Source organism: Anomaloglossus baeobatrachus, chromosome 2, assembly GCF_048569485.1.
Source record: "Anomaloglossus baeobatrachus isolate aAnoBae1 chromosome 2, aAnoBae1.hap1, whole genome shotgun sequence".
Lineage (NCBI taxonomy): Eukaryota > Metazoa > Chordata > Amphibia > Anura > Aromobatidae > Anomaloglossus > Anomaloglossus baeobatrachus.
Genome location: NC_134354.1, coordinates 400,519,782 through 400,542,728, shown reverse-complemented (window position 1 = coordinate 400,542,728; position 22,947 = coordinate 400,519,782). Strand labels below are relative to the sequence as shown.

General features: G+C 47.3%; 1 protein-coding gene across 1 annotated transcript in view; it reads right to left on the bottom strand.

Moving 5' to 3' along the window:
- Positions 1 to 22,947, bottom strand: part of STPG1 (sperm tail PG-rich repeat containing 1) — a 202,562-nt gene that overhangs the window by 56,458 nt on the left and 123,157 nt on the right. Inside the window, exon 7 of the mRNA XM_075336094.1 lies at positions 20,253 to 20,421. Within this exon, the coding sequence (XP_075192209.1) occupies positions 20,253 to 20,421 (169 nt within the window). The remainder of the gene's footprint in view (positions 1 to 20,252; positions 20,422 to 22,947) is intronic.

Here is a 22,947-nt window from a genome sequence, read left to right as displayed (position 1 = left end):
GGGGGAGGGGTAATGGAGGGTGCATTGTATTGTGTGTGGAGGGAGGGGTAATGGAGGGTGCACTGTATTGTGTGTGGGGGGGAGGGGTAATGGAGGGTGTATTGTGTGTGGGGGGAGAGGTCATGAGGGGTGCATTGTATTGTGTGTGTGTGGGGAGAGGGGTAATGGGTGCATTGTATTGTGTGTGGGGAGAGGGGTAATGGGGGGTGCATTGTATTGTGTGTGGGGAGAGGGGTAATGGGGGGTGCATTGTATTGTGTGTGGGGAGAGGGGTAATGGGGGGTGCATTGTATTGTGTGTGGGGAGAGGGGTAATGGGGGGTGCATTGTATTGTGTGTGGGGAGAGGGGTAATGGGGGGTGCATTGTATTGTGTGTGGGGAGAGGGGTAATGGGGGGTGCATTGTATTGTGTGTGGGGAGGGGTAATGGGGGGTGCATTGTATTGTGTGTGGGGAGGGGTAATGGGGGGTGCATTGTATTGTGTGTGTGTGTGTGGGGGTAATGGGGGGTGCATTGTATTGTGTGTGTGTGTGTGTGTGTGTGTGTAGGGGTAATGGGGGTGCATTGTATTGTGTGTGTGTGGGGAGGGGTAATGGGGGGTGCATTGTATTGTGTGTGTGTGGGGAGGGGTAATGGGGGGTGCATTGTATTGTGTGTGGGGAGGGGTAATGGGGGTTGCATTGTATTGTGTGTGTAGGGGTAATGGGGGGTACATTGTATTGTGTGTGTGTGTGTGTGTGTGTGTGTGGGGGGGGGGGGGTAATGGGGGGTGCATTGTATTGTGTGTGTGTAGGGGTAATGGGGGGTGCATTGTATTGTGTGTGTGTGTGTGTGTGTAGGGGTAATGGGGGGTGCATTGTATTTGTGTGTGTGTGTGTGTGTGTGTGTGTGTAGGGGTAATGGGGGGTGCATTGTATTGTGTGTGAGGAGAGGGGTAATGGGGGGTGCATTGTATGTGTGTGTGTAGGGGTAATGGGGGGTGCATTGTATTGTGTGTGTGTGTAGGGGTAATGGGGGGTGCATTGTATTGTGTGTGTGAGGAGAGGGGTAATGGGGGGTGCATTGTATTGTGTGTGGGGGGAGGGGTAATGGGGGTGCATTGTATTGTGTGTGTGTGTGTGTGTGTGTAGGGGGAGGGGTAATGGGGGGGTGCATTGTATTGTGTGTGTGTGTGTGTGTGGGGAGGGGTAATGGGGGGTGCATTGTATTGTGTGTGGGGAGGGGTAATGGGGGGTGCATTGTATTATGTGTGGGGAGGGGTAATGGGGGGTGCATTGTATTGTGTGTGTAGGGGTAATGGGGGTTGCATTGTAGTGTGTGTGTGTGTGTGTAGGGGTAATGGGGGGTGCATTGTATTTGTGTGTGTGTGTGTGTGTGTAGGGGTAATGGGGGGTGCATTGTATTGTGTGTGCGTGTGTGTGTAGGGGTAATGGGGGGTGCATTGTATTGTGTGTGTGTAGGGGTAATGGGGGGGTGCATTGTATTGTGTGTGTGTGTGTGGGGGGGGGTAATGGGGGGTGCATTGTATTGTGTGTGTGTGTGTGTGTGTAGGGGTAATGGGGGGTGTATTGTGTGTGTGTGTGTGAGTGTGTAGGGGTAATGGGGGTTGTATTGTGTGTGTGTGTGTGTGTAGGGGTAATGGGGGGTGCATTGTATTGTGTGTGTGTGTGTAGGGGTAATGGGGGGTGCATTGTATTGTGTGTGCGTGTGTGTGCAGGGGTAATGGGGGGTGCATTGTATTGTGTGTGTGTGTGTGCGTGTGTGTGTAGGGGTAATGGGGGGTGCATTGTATTGTGTGTGTGTGTGTGTGTGTAGGGGGTGATGGGGGGTGCATTGTAGTGTGTGTGTGTGTGTGTGTGTGTGTGTGTGTTTGTGTGTGTGTGTGTCAGAGATGTGTGTGTAAGAAGCAGTACTGTGTGTGTATATATGAATTAGAGCAGTCTGTGCGCCCCCCCCAGAACTATATGGGTTCCCCAGAGCGCTATGTCACCCATCGCAGTGATGAGTACACCACCAGAGCTGTTTGCCACTCCAGTAACGTCTATGCCCCCTGCCCCTCCTGTAATGTATATATTGTAGCCCCCAGCCCCTCTTGTGATGTATATACAGCAGTGCTGTCAGTGTGCAGTCATGTGTGTTAGTGACAGCCATCGTGAAACAGCCACATGTCCTGAAGGAGCTGGACGGAAACAAGCAGGAGAGGTGAGTGAGGCTGCTGGCGACTTTCCCATATTAATACCTGTAAGGGCTCATGCGCACGTAACTGCTGAATATTCTGCAGCGATTTGACAGCACATGTGCGCGTCAAATCGCTGCAGAAACACTGCATAATGGATTCAGTTTTTCTGTACAAAAAAAGCCGATTTCCTGCGCTCTGGCTACTGCCCCTACCATAGACAGAGCGGGAGCTGCATCCATAGCGCACGGAATAATTGACATGCTCATTTTATGAATGCACGGATTTGGGTCAACATTTTAGCACCCAAATCACTGCGTTCATAAAAGCAATGGGTGCACGTATCATGCACAATCTACATAGATTGTATAGGGGACACAGGACGCATGCATTTACACTGCAGTGCTATACGCAGCGTAAATGCATGTAATTACGCAACGTGCGCACGAGCCCTAATGCGTCTGTGTCTGCATGTGTGTCAGTGTATATAACTGTGCATATATTTGTCTGTTTATATGTATTTTTCTGAATTTGTCTTCAAATATGTATATACGCATGCCTGTATGTGTGTGTGCGTGTCTGTGTGTGGATGGGGCCCACTGAGACTCACCCGGAGGCCACAAAACCCTGGAGCCGGCCCTGGCTGCCTTAACATTGGGATCAATAAAAAATATGTGACAAAAGCGGGCTTTACACGCTACAATATATCTAACGATGTGTCGGCGGGGTCACGTCGTAAGTGACGCACATCCGGCATCGTTAGTGATATTGTAGTGTGTGACAGCTACGTGCGACCTTGATTGTGCGTTAAAACGTTGATTGCATACACGTCGTTCATTTTCTAAAAATTGAACGTCTTTGTTCATCGTTCTTGAGGCAGCACACATCGCTCCGTGTGATACCCCGGGAATGATGAACACAGCTTACCTGCGTCCCGCCGGCAATGCGGAAGGAAGGAGGTGGGCGGGATGTTTACGTCCCGCTCATCTCCGCCCCTCCGCTTCTATTGGCCGGCCGCTGTGTGACGTCCCTTTCACTTCAGGAAGTGGATGTTCGCCGCCCAAAGCGAGGTCATTTGGAAGGTAAGTACGTGTGACGGGGGTTAATCGTTTGTGCGACACGGGCAACAAATTGCCTGTTCCGCACATACGATGGGGGCGTGTGCGATCGCATACGAGATCGAAATGTGTAAAGCAGCCTTAACTCTACTTTATGTGTGTAAGTGGACAGCTGTGATTTATCCTGGACTGTGTCTGTATTGTAGCACTGTAAATCTGAATGTGGCAGAACAGGATAAGATAAATGTTCATTGCATTTATATCTAAATGCTACGGTTCGTGCTCTACTGTTATGGCTAAAAATGTTAACGTTATGGGGCCCCCACCAGATTTTCTGCCCAGGGGCCCCCACCAACCTTAATCTGGCCCTGGATGGAAGCCTTTCTTACAAAGAAAAATATCCAAGCCTGGGTATGTTTTGCCAAAATCAACATTTAGTGTACCAAATCAACATGTGGGAAAACGTGTTATGATCATTCTTTTGGCTATTATTCCAAAAGGCATGTTTAGCGCAAAGCCAACACTGAGCATCACCAAAAGAACATCATACAGTATATCACAATAGTGAGTACACCCCTCACATTTTTTAAAATATTTTATATCTTCTCATGGGACAACAGTGAAGATATGACACTTTGATACAATGTAAAGTAATGTATAGCTTGTATAACAGTGTTGCCTGTGGTCAAGTCCGCCATCAAGGCATTACTACCCTTACTGGTGTATGTGGCCTGTGAGCAGAAGCAATGGGGGGTCCACTCACTGAGCCTCAAGGGCAGGATTTGGTCAGCTCTATATTCAACTGAGTGTGCAGAAGCATGGGGGCAGGATGAAGACACATGGAGGCAGGATGAAGAAACATATGGGGGAAAGATTAAGAAATTTATGCGGGAAGGATGAAGGAACATATTGGGGTATGTGGAGACATATGGGGGCAGGATGAAGAAACATGGAGGCAGGAATAAGAAACATGGGGGAGGGATGAAGAAACATATAAGTAAATTATGAAGAAACATATGGCGGCAGGATGAAGAAACATGAGACCGGATGAAGAAACATGGAGGCGAAAATGAAGAAACATGGGGCCAGGATGAAGAAACATATGGGGTAGGATGAAGAAATATGGGGGCAGGATGAAGAAACATTTGGAGGTAAAATAAAGAAACATGGGGGCAGGACGAAGAACCATATGGGGTAGGATGAAGAAACATGGGGGCAGGATGAAGAAACAAAAGGGCAGAATGAAGGGCAGGATGGGAGAACATATGGGGACCAGGAGCTGAGACTTATTACTATAATAATTAAAGGATATTATTACTGCGGTAATGTATTTTATTTTTGAGGATACTGTTTTCAATGGGGGGAGGTCCTGTTACTGTGCAGGACGACACTACATAGTTTTTTTTCTTCATCTGCCATAGTGTAGCAGTTGGGGGATGTGCTCTGGATGAGGTGCTTTTAAAAACTGTATTATTGTCTACAGAGTCGAGTCCTGGAAGCTGGAGTGCTGGAAGAAGTGATAGCGGTGTGCGGTATGCGGTGTGCGCTGGATGAAGAAGGAAAGCGAAGAATAATGTCTTCAACTAGAGAAGTTACTGGTGAGTCAGTGTGTTACCTGTCACATATTCCCTTAAAGAAAAATAAATAAAAATATACCTAAAAAGAGTATTGGATATTTTAATAAACTTTTAATAGGTTAGATACGAGTATGGCCCTGCCAAAAGAGTCTACCTTGTCATGATGAAAGGCTGAAAAATCTGATTAGGCATATACTGCCTTTTAATGTTTAGAGATAAATTAGGTACAGTAATTTGGAGATTGGAAGATACAGCCATATTGAAGTGGTTCTTGTAGCTGGATGTGATAGTGTGGTGGAAGCACGTGATGCGATAATACTGAATAGGGGAATGGTTGTGAGCAACTGGATGTAAGTATACAGCCTCAGTGTGATTTCTATGGGAAAGCTTTCGCTGTCATTACACTGGTAAGGGTGGCACTGGATGTCACTACATTGACAGTGATGGGAACTGGACATCACTACTTGGGAGTCGGTATGTGGCTTACAACCCTCTCTCAGAGATGAATGTGGCTTTTGGGGTAAGAGAGGTTTGGGACCGCTGCTTTACAGATTAAGCCTGCAGCGTTTCTATACTCCAATTTTCTTACGGAAAACTGTGTTGGTCTTAATACTTTAGAAGCCATAGGCAAGCAGAGTGTTATAACAATAAACTGAGCAAGCATTCACATTTTTCTGGTCCAGCGTTTGTTCTTCACCACTACCCCTGTCTCTGGCTATAGGCGGCAGGGGTGACGTCATGTGTACAGTGCACATCACATGACTGAGCTCAGCAGCTTGGCCAATTAACATGTCACGAGCTACTGAACTCAGCGATTGGCTGCAGTGGTCGCATGTACTGTAGTCATGATGTTACCACTGCAACCTTGAGCAGAGACAGAGTAGTGATATGCTGCTGGGGCAAAGGAATGGTGAGTACCATTTCAGTTTATTATTTTAACCATTGTAAAGAAGTAGGTGGGAGGTAAGTGTTACTGATGTGGTTAGCATCGGTGATGGGAGTCCCAGAGATAAGGCTCTGACAACAATAGGTTTCTGAGAGGGATTTTAATGGGCCCAGATTTGTGGGTCCGGGCTTTAAGCTGGGTTCACACATAGCGACAGCGACAACGACGTCGCTGTTACGTCACCATTTTCTGTGACGTAACAGCGACCTTGTAAGTCGCTGTTATGATCGCTGCTTAGCTGTCAAACACAGCAGAAGCAGCAGCGATCATAACGACGCTGTGCTACATGTGCAGAGAGCAGGGAGCCACGCACACTGCTTAGCACTGGCTCCTTGCTCTCCTTGCTACAGTGCACATCGGGTTAATTACCCGATGTGTACTGCAGCTACATGTGCACAGAGCAGGGAGCCGCGCACACCGCTTAGCGCTTGCTCCCTGCTCTCCTAGCTACAGTACACATCGGGTTAATTACCCAATGTGTACTGCAGCTACATGTGCAGAGAGCAGGGAGCCGCACACACTGCTTAGCGCTGGCTCCCTGCTCTCCTTGCTACAGTATACATCGGGTTAATTACCCGATCTGTACTGCAGGTACATGTGCAGAGAGCAGGGAGTGGCGCACACTGCTTAGCACTGGCTCCGTGCTCTCCTTGCTACAGTACACATCGGGTTAATTACCCGATGTGTACTGCAGCTACATGTGCACAGAGCAGGGAGCCGCGCACACCGCTTAGCGCTGGCTCCCTGCTCTCCTAGCTACAGTACACATCGGGTTAATTACCCAATGTGTACTGCAGCTACATGTGCAGAGAGCAGGGAGCCGCACACACTGCTTAGCGCTGGCTCCCTGCTCTCCTTGCTACAGTATACATCGGGTTAATTACCCGATCTGTACTGCAGGTACATGTGCAGAGAGCAGGGAGCGGCGCACACTGCTTAGCGCTGGCTCCGTGCTCTCCTTGCTACAGTACACATCGGGTTAATTACCCGATGTGTACTGCAGCTACATGTGCACAGAGCAGGGAGCCGCGCACACCGCTTAGCGCTGGCTCCCTGCTCTCCTAGCTACAGTACACATCGGGTTAATTACCCGATGTGTACTGCAGCTACATGTGCATAGAGCAGGAGCCGCGCACACTGCTTAGTGCTGGCTCCCTGCACTCCTAGCTACAGTACACATCTGGTTAATTACCCGATGTGTACTGCAGCTACATGTGCAGAGAGCAGGAGCTGGCACTGGCAGCGAGGGCGGATGCTGGTAACGAAGGTAAATATCGGGTAACCAGGGAAAGGTCTTCCCTTGGTTACCCGATGTTTACCCTGGTTACAGCTTACCGCAGCTGCCAGACGCCGGCTCCTGCTCCCTGCTCGCTTCATTTCGTCGCTCTCTCGCTGTCACACACAGCGATGTGTGCGTCACAGCGGGAGAGCGACAACCATAAAATGAAGCTCGACATTCAGCAACGACCGGCGACCTCACAGCAGGGGCCAGGTCAATGCTGGATGTCACACAGAGCGACAGCGTCGGGACGTCGCTGCAACGTCACAGAAAATGGAGACGTAGCAGCGACGTCGTTGTCGTTGTCGCTGTGTGTGACACCACCTTTAGGAGCGACCAGAAGAGCTGGGTGGGAATGGACGCTCCCATGCCTCCAATGCAGGTGTTGGAGCTCAAATAAAAGGCCATTAACTTGACTTAGGAATGTGATATGTAGGAGGTGGAAAAGACTCCAGTATTGGCAAGTCACTGCCATAGTCTGAGTATTGAGCTTAGATCTACTGTATGAACTGTTTTCTTCTATTTTACCTTTTTGTCGAAGAAAGATTTTTTTTTTTTGTTTGGAGTCCTTCAGGAGTTTATTAAGTTAATCAACCTCATCTTGTTGTACCAGAAACATTGTCTGTGTGTACACTACCAGTTACCAAAACAGCATGAATCCCTACAACCTCTGCTAGCCAATAGATGAAAACATTTTAGAACTGGAAAAATCCCTTTAAGGGTTTGCTCACATCTGCGTATAAAAAAAATTGGTCTGATTTTGATCCAGAAAAGTTGGACGAGTGCCATGCATGTCATTCTATATTTTATGCAAGTGTGCGATTTGTATCTCGCCTAGCATCTGTATGCCATTCGTATGACATGCATATGCTATTTGTATGCAATGCGTTTTAAACCATATTTTCCAAATTTAAGACCTTACTGAAGGGCCTGTGTGATTGGGAATGCTATAAAGCCACCTTACCGAAAGGTCAGATGCTGTGCACGTCCATACTGTTTGGAAGAACTCCACATCATATTATTCATCCTGCACTTGGTGTTTCTCTGCATACCGTATATGGCTGGAATTAATTTCTTATTCAATACCACCAAGCAGGTCCTGTTTAAATAGGAGCTGTCCTGGGAATGGGGCCAAAGTACCCAGCCCTCGCTGTTCTGAAGAGGCAATGTATAGTGTGGGTCCAACTTCTACCCTGCCAGCGTACTACAAGAGGCCATTTTGCATGCCTATACGTGAAGCTACACAGGAAGCCTGAGAAATCTTTCGCTTACTGCAGAATGCGCATAGCAACTTTTGAACGGCAATTGGATGAGCTTTGCCAAGGCATCACCTTCCAAAACACAAGTTTCAGGCATTCTATTTTGGCAGAAGAGCGATTGATGGTGATACTGAGGTAATTGCACAATCCATGCTGTTATTTTTCTTGTTATTGCTGTTAAACATCCGTGCAGCTAGAGTTTTCCTTGAATAAAAAAAAATATCTTTACTGAGTGTGTACTTAGAATATTATAGGGTTAGCATGGCATTGCTACATTTGGTTTACCTGTCATTTCAGGCTGCAGGTGCTTTGGGTCTGGTTTTATACCCTCATCATATGCGTAGTTAGCATGTAATCACAAACAGACATATGTTGCCACACCAACTGAGCTCTGAACTTAATTAGCCATCTTGACCTTTATATATTTTAGTGTGTTCTTGTTTTTTGCTATTTTTTCTCCCTTGCCCCCTTTAGACTTCTTTCCACTAGCATATCATACGCAGCACTGCACCTAGAGTTCCTGTTCGGCAAGTCAACAATCTTCGGCATCATGCAAAATACCTGCAAGCAAATCTTAGACCGTCTTCAGTTTAAACTAATGCCCAAGCCAACCCTTGAAGACTGAATTCGCATTTCCCAGCGGATGTATTAGGCTGAAGTCACACTTGCGTTTGACTCGCACGAGTCTCGCATGAGCATCACTGGGCACGGCCGCACACTCTCCTGACAGGAGTGGGTGGCTCCATTTGTTTCTATGCAGCTGAGATGCTCCTGTCTGGAGAGTGGCAGGCCGTGTCGGGTGAGATTGATGCGAGACTCGTGCGAGTCAATCGCAAGTGTGACTCCAGTCTTACAAATGGAAATTCCCAAACTGTATTGGGGCAGTTAATAGCAAACACATCCAAGTTAAGATGTCGCCAAAATCAGGGTCCCAATACTATAATTACAAGCAATATTTTTCCACAGTGCTGTTATCCTTGGTTGAAAGCAACTGCCAGTTAGTATTTATAGATATTGGGGCATATGGAAGAACTGAAGATTCGTGAATCTTCAATTCTTCCTTAATGGGTCAGCGGCTTCAGAACAATGTAATGGGTGTGCCACCCCCACGGATACTCCCTGGGTCAATTGGTGAAGTGGGTCTGTTTACCCTGGTTAGGGATGAGCCTTTTCAGTGGAGCGGCCATGTGATGAAGCCTTATACTTGCCGAAGTCTGGACTGGTAAGTACTGGTGGGCGGGCAAAGCAGTGACTAGTAAATTGTCGGCTCCGGAAAGGAAAGCGTGACCCGGAAAAAGTGTGCTGCCATGACACAGCCTCAGTGAGTAGACCGCGCGCGCTCCTAACCTCCTATTCCTTCCACCAACTTTTTAATCTCCAGATTCTGGTACCCATATAAGTCTAAGATTCCGGAGCGGATCGTGGTTTTTTTTTTAAATTGAGCAGTGACCCACCGGTCCCGTTTTTTTACGAGTCCGAGCAGCTCTACTCTTCAAGTATCACAGGTTGGTCCCAGATGTTGTGACCCTTCTGGACTCAGAGTGTGCAAGATGTTCGCAGATTATTGCATGACACCTGAGGGGTCAACACGCTGGGGAGAAAATCATGTGTTATAATGTTGTATTTTATATATATATATATATCTATATATATAATTGCCTTATTCTGTCTGTCTGTCTGTCTATCTGTCTGTCTATCTGTCTATCTGTCTGTCTGTCATGCTCCGAAATTGTGTCCTTACGGTGACACAAAGCTGATTGGCCGCTGGGCTCGCCATGGCCCCGCCCCCCCACACGGATTGGCCTCTCGCCCCGGCTCTCTGCAGGCCCCGCCCCCCTCACGCAATCCACGCTCGCTCTGGCCCAACTGACACGGAGCCCCGATTCCCAGGTGAGTACACACACACACATCAGATCACACTCACTCTCACACTCACATCCACACATCACAACATGCTGGGATATCGCTTGCTTCTACACCGGCTCCGTCAGGATCCCGGCAGCGCCAGACATAACCTTGCGATGCTGGGATCTTCACGGAGGCCGTGAAAGCTGGTAACCATTATACACATCGGGTAACTAAGGTCCCTTAGTTACCCGATGTGTATCATAGTTAACAGTGTACAGCGGCTCACACTCACTCTCACACACACCTCACACACACATCACACACACATCACATCGCATCCACACATCAAGGTCCTGCAGCGCCGGAAAATACAGACACATAACAGCACACACATAACAGCACACACATACACACACACAAATCAGATCACACTCACACACACACACACATCACATCGCATCCACATACTCACAACATCCTGGGATATCGCTTGCTTCTCGGCCTCGATACTGTGCTGTTGTGATCTTCCAGGACCTGCCGGAGGATCACATGGCCAGAAGCATGTGATATCCCCGGATGTTGTGAGTATAAGCGCGTATGTGCGATATCGTCAGTGTCTGTGTGTGTGAGTGGATGCGATCGGGTGTGTGTGAGTGTATGCGATCGGGTGTGTGTGAGTGGATGCCATCGGGTGTGTGTGAGTGGATGCCATCGGGTGTGTGTGAGTGGATGCGATCGGGTGTGTGTGAGTGGATGCGATCGGGTGTGTGTGAGTGGATGCGATCGGGTGTGTGAGTGTCGGCAGAGGAGCACGGCGTGCTGGAGGAGGCTGGGAGCAGAGAGGCTGATCATGGGGAAGGCTGGGAGGAGAGAGGCTGATGGTGGGGGAGGCTGGGACGAGGGAGGCTGATGCTGGTGGAGGCTGATGCTTGGGGAGGCTGGGAGCGGAAGGCTGATGCTGAGGGAGGCTGGGAGAGGGACGCTGAGAGGAAGGAGGCTGGGAGGAGAGAGGCTGATCCTGGGGAAGGCTGGGAAGGGGAGGCTGATGCTGGGGGAGGCTGGAAGGAGAGAGGCTGGAAGGAGAGAGGCTGATGCATGGGGAGGCTGATGCTGGGGGAGGCTGGAAGGAGAGAGGCTAATGCTGGTGGAGGCTGATGCTTGGGGAGGCTGATGCTGGGGGAGACTGGGAGGGGAAGGCTGATGCTGAGGGAGGCTGGGAGGAAGGAGGCTGGGAGGAGAGAGGCTGATCCTGGGGAAGACTGGGAACGGGAGGCTGATGCTGAGGGAGGCTGGAAGGAGAGAGGCTGATGCTGGGGGAGGCTGGAAGGAGAGAGGCTGATGCTGGTGGAGGCTGATGCTTGGGGAGGCTGATGCTGGGGGAGACTGGGAGCGGAAGGCTGATGCTGAGGGAGGCTGGGAGAGGGAGGCTGGGAGGAAGGAGGCTGGGAGGAGAGAGGCTGATCCTGGGGAAGGCTGGGAAGGGGAGGCTGATTCTGGGGGAGGCTGGAAGGAGAGAGGCTGATGCTGGTGGAGGCTGATGCATGGAGAGGCTGATGCTGGGGGAGACTGGGAGCAGAAGGCTGATGCTGAGGGAGGCTGGAAGGAAGGAGGCTGGGAGGAGAGAGGCTGATCCTGGGGAAGGCTGGGAAGGGGAGGCTGATGCTGAGGGAAGCTGGAAGGAGAGAGGCTGATGCTGGGGGAGGCTGGAAGGAGAGAGGCTGAGGCTGGGAGGAGAGAGGCTGATGCTGGGGAAGGCTGATGCTGAGGGAGGCTGGGAGGGGAAAGCTGATGCTGGGGAAGGCTGGGAGGACGGAGGCTGGGAGGAGAGAGGCTGATCCTGGGAAGGCTGGGAGAGGGACGCTGATGCTGGAGGAGGCTGGAAGGAGAGAGGCTGATGCTGGCGGAGACTGATGCTGGGGAGGCTGGGAGAGGGAGGCTGATGCTGAGGGAGGCTGGGAGGAGGGAGGCTGGGAGAGGTAGGCTGAGAGAAGAGAGGCTGATGCACACACACACACACACACACACACACACACACACGCGCGCGCACTGCACAACACACCACACACACACACACACACACTGGGAACCACAAACAACTGCCCTACACAGACACCCACACATACAGACAACGCTGCACACACAGACAACGCTGCACACACAAACACCGCGGCACACACAAATATACGCACATACCGCACAACACACACATTGCTCAAAACATACCTCCCCCCAAAACACACCACACACACACAAACCGCGCAACACACACACAACGCTACAGACACACAGCGCTCCACAAACAACGCAACACACGCAACACACATACAACACCGCTCTCACCCCCCGTCACACCCAGACAACACCCAGAACATGTACAGCGCCTACACAAACACTTGGTAACTACAGACAACAACATCTCTCTCTATATATATATATATATATATATAACAAAAATCATACATGAACTACACAATACGTAAATTCTAGAATACCCGATGCGTAGAATCGGGCCACCTTCTAGTATATATATATATATATATAAAATTACCTTTTGATTTGAAAAAAAGTGAGTTGTGTAATTGCTTTTTTAAAAAAACTAGAAAAGTGTGAATTAAGTCACGAAACACATGTAAAACAAAACATAGAGCTATATTTGTCAAAAAAAAGCGCCTCCATACAGGCTAAACGTTGACAAAGCCACAAATCCCATGAAGAAATAAAGTGTTTTTAATCACTCTGAACCTCTTAAAATTACAAATCATAAAATGAAGTAATGCATGTTGAAGGGGGGGGCTGGTGGAAGGATTAGGGTAGGGAACATATAACGACGTGGATCGCCTTGGGTTGGAAGGAGGGTAGTATGGGTGTGCCTATGGTGACACATAGCAGCTCACATGTTGCCTCCTGTTGGTGGTCCCTGTAACGGTGTTGGCTCAAGTGACACGCATTGTAGGAATGAGATTATGGGCCATGGTTTGGCTCAGTTTTGCGGCATTTTTGGTCACTGTGTTTTGCTGCGTTTTTCCAATGCATTGCATGGGTGAAAAAGCGCAGAAAAACGCAGAAATAATTGACATGTTGCTTTTTTTTGTCACCTCAAAAACGCAGCTAAAAAAAAAAAAAGCACTGTGTGGACAGCAAAAATGAAAACTCATAGACTTTGCTGGGGAAGCAGAGTCATGCAGTTTTGAGACCAAAAACACACCCGAAAATGCGCAAAAACGCGGCAAAAAAATGCAGTGCAAAGTGCATAGCCTTACATTGTTACATGTATTGAAAACATAACAATTATGTGGTGTCTTTTTCTCTTCTGAAAGCAAACTGTCAGAATTATAATGGAAATTGCACAAAAAATGTGTCACACAATAAAATATAGGACATGGTTTACACACTTTTTGCATTTAACTTGAAGGTTGAGTAAACTATCTATACAGAGGAGCAGAAACTCCACTAAGGTAGACGTGCGCTCAGCCCCATATCTTCGTCTGCAGTACTGTATACCTCAAGAGGATTTGCTGAGGCATACTTATAATTACAGATGAGTGGACTGTTTTGCGCAACCCAACTCCACGGTCCAGGTTTGTACTCTCTGGCTATGGGCGGAAATTGTGCTGATTTCCTGAGCTTCCAGGTTCCTTGGCATTGTGTTCCATACTCTGTGCATCTTACAGGTTATGTCTCGCCAGCCTGGCTAATCATAAGCCAAACCTTGGATCCTGGAGGGTATGGATATTTGTGCAGCTCTTGTCCATGGCCAAATACCACTGACCTGGACTGTGGATTGGGGTTGCGCAAAGTCATCCACTCATCTCTACTTACAATGCATATTACTTTAAAGGTTTAACACTAGAACTACTGGACTCGTGACACCTATATAGAAATACATAGTGCAAAGTAGTCAAAATGACTACCTCAGTAGTTCTAGTGTTAAGTGAAACAAGTCACCCATACGGCCTAATGTTTAACCAACTCAGGACCAAGCAATTTATGCCCATTCATCATCAGACACAATTTTTGGGGGTTAAATGGTAAATTTAACCTTTTCCTATCCTGAGTCCCCCCGGGGGGACATTCAAAATAATCCGTTAAGCTCCTTTGTCACCTGGCAGGGTACATAAATCTTTCATGCGCAACAAATGTTGTCTTCTGCCAATGGGTTTGAGCAGATTCCGTTTTCACTACTGAACGCTGGAATAAATATAACTGATGACGACCTATAATAGGTTTTCAATGGGCGAAACAGGAAATTGTGTTGGATATGAAAAGGTTAAAGAGTTGCATTTGGATATTCAAATAATTTTTGCATCTTTTTTCCGTCATTCATGGATCCTCACTTTATTGTGATTTCATACTCTTCTTTTTTACAATTTGTCCCCCTTTGGGCTCATTCACACTGACGTATTTTCGATCTGAGTGCTATCCGTTAAAAAAACAGATCGCACTAGGACCAATGTTTGTGCAATGGGGCAGTGCAGATGGACAATTTTTTTCAGTAACATTCGTCGTGTGAAAACATTTGCAGCATGCACGATTTGCCTCTGAGATCGGATGGCTCTCTCCCATTTGAGTATATGGGTCTGTAAAAAAAAAATTACACCACACTCATATGAGGGCAGTCTGATTTTCACAGACAGAATGGAGAGCAATTATTTTTACATATGAGGACGCAGTAAGTAACAGCCATTTGGACTGGCACCAATTTTTTGTTATTTATTTATCTTTCATCAATATCACATATTGTGCCCCTCCTAAAATCAAAAAACACCCTTGGGGAGCTTTATAACATTTAAATACTTTTCTTTTTTAATCTTATTTTCCCTGCAGCTGGGGCCCAATTAGGCTACGTTCCCACGATGAGTATTTAGTGAGATTTTGATGCTGTAGATGTTTGTACCAATTTAATTGCGTTTTTCACTGCATTGTTTAGTGCATTTTTATTGTATTTTTTTCAGTTTGCGATTTTTGTCTCTTTTGTTATGGCATGCTTTAAAGGGAACCTGTCACCTAGAATATGCGTCCTGACCTATCAGCAGACGCATGTGCAGGACTGCCACTAGGAATTTCAGGGCCCCATACTGGCAAAAGTTCGGGGTCCCCTTGAGGCTTCGCCACAGCTCTGCCTCCACCCCAGCTCCGCCTCCAGCCCACGAATCTTCCATAGTCTCACCGCCACTCTTGGAAAAACTTCACTTCTGCACTATAGCCTCACCAATCACACATTAACCCTTCACATTGAACACCGTATCACACACACAGCCATCAGATTTTGTTTTGGCCAAAAGATTTTTGTAAGCCTGCCACCACAACAAGGTAGACTCTTTTGGCCGGGCTCTACTTTACTCTAACTTTTTTTTTCTTTTTAAATCTAACTTCTTTGGTATATATTTATTTATTTTTTTTGGTATATCTATTTTTTTTTCTTTAAGGGAATGTGTCACATACAGTTTTTAAAGTAATTGAAACCAAATTGTGATAATGCAGACTTGTGGATTTAGACCTGACAACCCCTTCAAAGGGAATCTGTCACCAGGTTTTTAACACCTAATCTGAGCGCAGCATAACATAGGGGAAGAGATCCTGATTTCAGCAATTGTCACTTATTGGGCTGCTTAGAATAGTTTTGATAACATCACTGGTTAATCAGCAGGAGATTATCATTACAGGGTTACTAGTCATGCTGCAGGTAGTCCAGCGTATTCATGAGCTCTGTATAATTGCTAGATCTGCAGCAGAGAAAACATTGATTTTATCACAATGAAAGCAAACAGCCCAGTAAGTGACACCGCTGGAATCAGGGTACCTGTCTCTACTTTATGCTGCTCTCAGATGGGGGGAGCAAAAACCTGCTGACAGATTCACTTTAAGGCTCTTTCAGCAGATAGATAGAATCATAGATAGATGGCTAGATAGATGGATATGTGGCGCCCCTGAGGCTTCAGTCACCACAGGGTAGTGCACCTCACTTAAGGTGCAGTACTCATCCTGGATCTAGAGGAGGTCGGTACCAGTTCCACAACACAAACTCATATACACAACCAGGTTGCCCTCCCCATTGGGGACCAGGCTAGGGTCGGGTCTTAAGGTAGTCACCAAACATGGGGGGTAGCCACCCACTAGTGACAGGGAACCGGGGGAGGAGCAGCCACCAGGGGGAGTTAGGAGCTTACACAACAGGGTGTTCTCCAGCAGGAGAACAGGAGTGGGACCGGTGCAGTTCAGGGTGCAGAGCCTTAGGGTGGAACAGACTTCACCTTGTATCACCAGAATCTGCAGGACAGAGGGATTGCATGTCCCTCTGGCCACCACGAGATCCCGGAGCACAGTTCCACATAGGGTCCGGAGTCATGATTACAGTCAAGCCCCACAGCGGCCCCGCGTCACCTACACACGGGACAGGAGCTAACACTACACAAACCGGGGTCCCCAAGCAGCTTCAGGCCACGGGGATCCATCTTTAAAGGCGCTAGAAGCAAGGGCCCATCGACCACCGTACCGGTTCTAACCTCCAACGGATCTGGGATCGGCTGGGGCCCATCACAGCTGGAACCACAGCATCTGATTCAGTCTTTTTTCTTGCCGTTGCCCCGCGCTTCAGCGCCAACGGCCACTGCTCTCCTCATCATTCTCCCCGGGGCCCTGCTCTACCTGTGGGAAGCAGAACCATTCTTGCTGCAACACCATCCGCCCCGAAGGACAGCGACAGCAGCAGCGGCTAATCCCTGGCCACGTACCGCAGGTGGTGTCACAAGACTATCATCCTCATCATTCCCCCACCATCATCCAAATCCCCTTTTATTGTACACCTCGGGGCCAAGAAGCCGGGCAGGGCCACCTGTGACATCCGACTGACCCGACATCACCGGCCCGGCGACAAGTAACATTTAACCCCTGCCCCGTGGGTGCTACATATAGATGAGGGACGGATGGACAGTGGGACGGATAGACAGAGGGACGGAGGGATGGATGGACAGAGGGACGGATGGACAGAGGGACGGATGGACAGAGGGACGGATAGACAGAGGGACGGATAGACAGAGGGACGGATAGCCAGAGAGACTGATAGATGGTGGGGGGAATCATAGCAGGTGGGGGGATCACAGCAGGTGGGGGGATCAAAGCAGGTGGGGGGATCACAGCAGGTGGGGGAAATCACAGTAGGTGGGGGGGATCACAGTAGGTGGGGTGGGGGTCACAGCAGGTGGGGCGGGGGTCACAACAGGTGGGGCAGGGGTCACAGCAGGTGGGGTGGGTGTCACAGCAGGTGGGGTGGGTGTCACAGCAGGTGGGGGGGGTCACAGCAGGTGGGGAGGTCACAGAAGATGGAGAAAGGTGAGAGGTGGGAGAGGGGGCAGCAGATGAGAAAGGGGGGCAGCAGATGAGGGAGGGGGACAGCGGCTGATGGGTGAGGCGGTGGCAGATGGAGGGGATGCAGCAGATGGGTTCAGTGACGCTGGATCAGGGGCAGTGACTGCTGGGGCAATGGCGGCGGCTGAAGGGTGGGGGCTGGGGCAATGGCGACGGCTGAAAGGAGACAGTGTCTGTAACTTACCGATCACTCCCCTCACCTTCCACAAACTCCGGAGTGAAGGTGAGGGGGGCGGTCTCCGGCCCCAGATCCACAGTGATTGGAGAGAGCGGTCACAAGTCTCTCCAATCAGAGCTGGGGGCGGGTGAAACTGAGATCACCCAGCTCCAGCCAATGATCGGTGCTATAGCTGCACTGAACATGGCTAGATTTTAAAGTTTCAGAAATTTTCAATGCTGAAAAATTACAGTGGCTGTGATTGGCTGAGCGGCGTTCGTCAGCCAATCATAGCCTCCTTAGGTCCGGGGAGGAGACACCACCCCTCCTGAGGTCAGGCAGAGGGCCCCTCCTCCCAAAATCTAAGATATTTGCAAAGCGATCGCAGCTACCAGGGCCGCGATCTCGCCATGACGTACTGGGTATGTCATGGGTCCTTAAGTACCAGGGAGCAATGACGTACCCAGTACGTCATAGGTCGCTAAGGGGTTAAGACGTTTTCAAGCTCTAGGGGCCCGCTCCCGCTTGGGGCCCCTGTGCGACTGCAGGTGCTGTCAGTGCAACATCCCCGCCCCCTGCCCCATGGGGCCCGGTGAGCAGAGGAATGAAAGGGGAGGGGCCCGGGCTGTCAGCGTGTCCGGGCCCCCCCTCCTGCCTCCTGCTCACTGCACGGCCAGCCCTGCGAAATGTACTGTCAACGCCCCCCGCCCCTGTGAGCAGAGGAATGAAAGGGGAGGGGCCTGTCAGCATGTCCGGGCCCCCCGTCCTGCGTGCTGCTCACCGGGCCCAGTACAGGAGTTCCAGTAGTAATGCCCTGATGGTGGCCCTGCGCATGTGTGCCCTAATTACACCTCCCTACCCATCCCTGTGTTATAAAATTGTATAATATGAAAGTAATAAAAAACGTTTTATTACCTTCATATTTCCTATGTAAATTAGAGAGCTTCTGGTCACAGGGGCAGCGCCTTGCCCCTGCATACTTTCCGTGGTATCACGTCCCTGTGGGCATGATACCATGGAGTCACATAAGCGACGTCCCCGTCGCTCATTCTATCCTGCGCGAGTTTACACTTACTATTGCGGCAGGCTTCTCTTCCAGGTTCTCCTTGTCAGTTTCAGACACGCACTGTGCTCATGTGACTCCATGGTATCACGCCCATAGGGGCGTGATACCATGAAAAGTATGCAGACGTCCATAGGGCAAGGCGCCGCCCCTGTGTCCAGTCCAGAAGCTCTCTAATTTACATAGGTATTATGAAGGTAATAAAACGTTTTTTATAACTTTCATATCACACAATTTTACAACACAAGGATGGGTAGGGAGGTGTAATTAGGGCACACATGCGTCTGCTGATAGGTCAGAACGCATATTCTAGGTGACAGGTTCCCTTTAAATGAAGCAGCTTTGTTTTGGATACTGGTTGTTTGGCTTTCATAAAAATGTATTGATCAACTCATGTGCAGATCTAATACAGTTTTAGTGTGTTTTCACTGCAGAAATGCACTAACAACTTATAGGCGGTTATTACCAGCGGATTGTCCTCATCACCTTCAAGCTTATGGGGAAAATTCACAAAAAAAAAAAATAGATATTATGTTTTACATTTAAAAATGATGTAGAAATAGGACAACCTTTATTCTAGTACAATACACAAAAAAACACACCCCAAATCTATTCTCCCCAAAATAAGGGCAGCACTAAGCCAAATGTGGGGTAGGAAATAATGCTGTATAGGCAATTAGATTACAGTATTACAGATTACAAGCTGTACTGGTTAGCAGAAAGTACAATACTGTATCCACACATGCAAATTGATAGACTTGCTATATAGTATATATTGTACTGTACAATGGTATACTGTATACAGTACATATGTACAGAAAGTTACCTCCAGAGCGGGTCAGAGTGTGGAGAAAGGACAGAACCGGAAGTTTGCACGGTGAGAATTTGCTCTTATTACAAATCATTGCTCTTAAACCAAGTTACAAATTTTTAAAAAGTTTTCCTTGTCTTGCAAAACGCTCTCAAACCGAGTTATTCTTTATCCAAGGTTCCACTGTATCTCCTCCTTCTCCATTCTGTCAGTCCGTAAAATTTGGAAAGCACTCACGTCATCCAAGTGTGGTCTGATTTTTTTCACGGACCCATAGACTTGCATTGCCAATTTTGATCCAACACTTGAATCAAAATCAGACAGATATCTGATTTTTTCCTATGACCAAGCTGTGGCGGGGTAACTAAGCCCCGACACTGACTGATAGCCAGCTCTACACTGCATTAGTGCAGCTAGTGCTGGGTGTGGTTACAGCTGCCACAGACTATGTACTGAGCAATGACTGAAACCACGCCTCTATGACTGAAAGCCAGAGACTTCCATCAGGAATAAAGTTAATTTACTCTCAGTAGGTGGGCTTTCAGTTCAGTGGCCAAAAAACTTTAGAACGCTATTGACCTGCAAATTAACCTCATATATGCAGGTTAATAGCATTTTTTTATATGAAAAGGTCTCTTTAAATAAAAGAAATAGTTGTGGATACCATACAGAGGCATCCTGTAATAAAAAAACAAACCTGTTATATAACTTACGGAAAAACAGTCTTCATTCTTATTTCAGGAGATCCATATGGGTCATAGCTGGTCGGCCCAGGGACATTTGAGGACGTCTTCAAAACATCTCGTGAACTCTTTGACTTGAAGCATGAAACCAGGACCTTAGGAGACTCTTTAACTAGAGAGTCATTTATTGTATAGTGACCTAAAAAGACATATTGTTCAATTATGAAGGGCTTAAGTGTGAATGTCAGGTTTGGTGCAGCCCACATTTGTATAATATAACCTTCTACTGTTTACAATAGTTCCACATACGCACAATACCTTATGTTATCCAATGGTAAATGTACAGATTAACAATTCATACAAAAGAATGCAATTTTTTCTTATGCAAACACCTATTTTATGATGACATGTAATGCCTTTTCCGAAAATAGCAACCAATCTTACCAGATGTAGCTGCTCAAACGCTGACCCTGTTTACCCTACTTTACGGCAATAAAGCCTAACATTAGTATCTATCATCATTCATCAGACTATGGTATTTTCTTTAGGGCGAATTACCATTTCTATTTTTTCTATTGGCACCGGTCCCAGAGGTCAATCCTTACCAAAATGATAACATATCATAGTCATATGCCATAACGACAACATTATAGCATTTCTTAACAATATGTCATTACTAATAGTGGAACAACCCTGTAGGGCTGCATATTATAATTATGTTATCTTATCAACTAAATTGTGTCATTTTTTCTATTATTCCTCCTGGAAATATAAAAATAAGTTGAAATAATACAAAAGAATTACTCAGATCTGAGAAAAGATGTTTTAGAACTGTGCTAGTCAATACAGATATTTTCTAAAAATCTCCTTTGAACAGAATACCTCAATCAAGTCAGTTAAAGGGGTTTTCTCACAAAGTTCATTTTAAATCAATAGATATTGGAATAATAATACATTCCCCAATTGGATGTAATAAAAAAAAATATTTCTGTGCTGACCTAATCTTATAAATGTCTTCCTGCTGTGTACTGTAGGATGGCCGTGTCTGACTGTACAGGGAAATGGTCTGCTCATACCACATCTCCTAAGCAGGAGAAGACGCACAAGAGTATATATATAATGCAGCATGGCATTGCAGATTATTTTTTTTGTGAGGTAAAACCTGTTTAAAAACAGACAAGGAAATGTTTTACCTCACAAAAAGAATCAGCAGCAATACCAGTCTGTCATGACATCTCCTTTGAAGGTAACCTGTCAGATAAAAATGTTATTAACCTGCAGATATGGAGCTAATCTGCAAGTTAATAGCACTCTGACATCATGCGGCCACTGCACTGAGAACCCCGCTGCTGGGACGTAATGATTTTTATTCCTCCTGAAAGCCTTGGGCTTTTAGTCATATGGGGCAAGGCTGGCAAAGTTTCAGTCACTGCTCAGTATATAGTGAGTGGCGGCTGTAACCTCGCCCAAGAATCAACTAACAGCTGGCTCAACATTGTATCAGTATAGACCTGGCTGTTGGTACTGAGGGCAAAAAAATGCACAAAAACGTTTTTCACTGTTTCGGTGCGGTTTTCTGCTAGGAGGTGCAAATTTGGTGCTGAAATCTGGTGCAGACATTTCAGCACTAAATTTGCACCTCCTGGAGGAAAACTGCACTGAAACTGAGCCAAAGTTTTCTGCCAGGAGATGCAGGTCTATGTCCTCAGTGACCTCACTTTAGACCGATTAACGAGTGTACCAGAACACCCCAATGTTCGACCAAGTATTGAGCATGCCAAGAATACTCGCTCACCACTATTTCAGCCTAATTAAAGTCTATTTATCAACATTTAGAGAAGCCTATGAAATACTAGGAGAATATAGTCTGCTCAGATGAGCCCAAAATTGAACTGTTTGGATGCCATAATACACACCATGTTTGGAGGCCAAAAGGCACTGCTTATCACTCCAAAAACACTACACCAACAGTGAAGTTTGGAGGTGGGAACATCGTGGTGTGGGGCTGTTTTACTTGAAAGAAGGATGAAAGGACAAATGTACTGAGACATTCTTGATAAAAATCTGCTGCCATCTGCCAGGATGATGAAGATGAAACATGGGTGGACATTTCCACAAGACAATGATCCTAAACAGACAAGGAAACTTTCAATTGGTTTCAAAGAAAGAAAATAAAATTGCTAGAATGGATCAGCCAATTACCTGACTTGAATACAATAATACATTTATGGAAGGCACTAAAGTTTGTTAGACGCAGCGCAAGGAACCTTCAGAATTGCAAAAAAAAGGCCTAGTCAGTAAGGTGAAAATGGGCTCAGGGTGAAGGGGTTAATGGTTGCTGAGATATTGTTTTCCTAAAACTCTGTGCCCTTTTTTCTTCACACATACCGTTGATCATTGTGGCCAAAGAGTTTAATTGGTACACAGGACTTGTTTCCAAAATGCATCACTCTTATTTAGATGTTCTTTGCTTACTTCTAAACCTGAATTTTCTCATGAGGACACAGGAGAGGTTTTCTTCTGATGACACTTCCATGAAGACCATATTGTGCAGATGTCTCTGAACATCAGAACAAAAGTTTGGTAAATCTTCCTGATGGTCTTTTGCAGTCAACCGGGCGTTCTGATTTGCCTATCTAGCAATCCTATGAGTAGCTTTCACAGAAATTTTGTTTGACCTTGCACTGCTGTTTCTTAATTACACTGAGGAAAAGGCAAGTTGAAA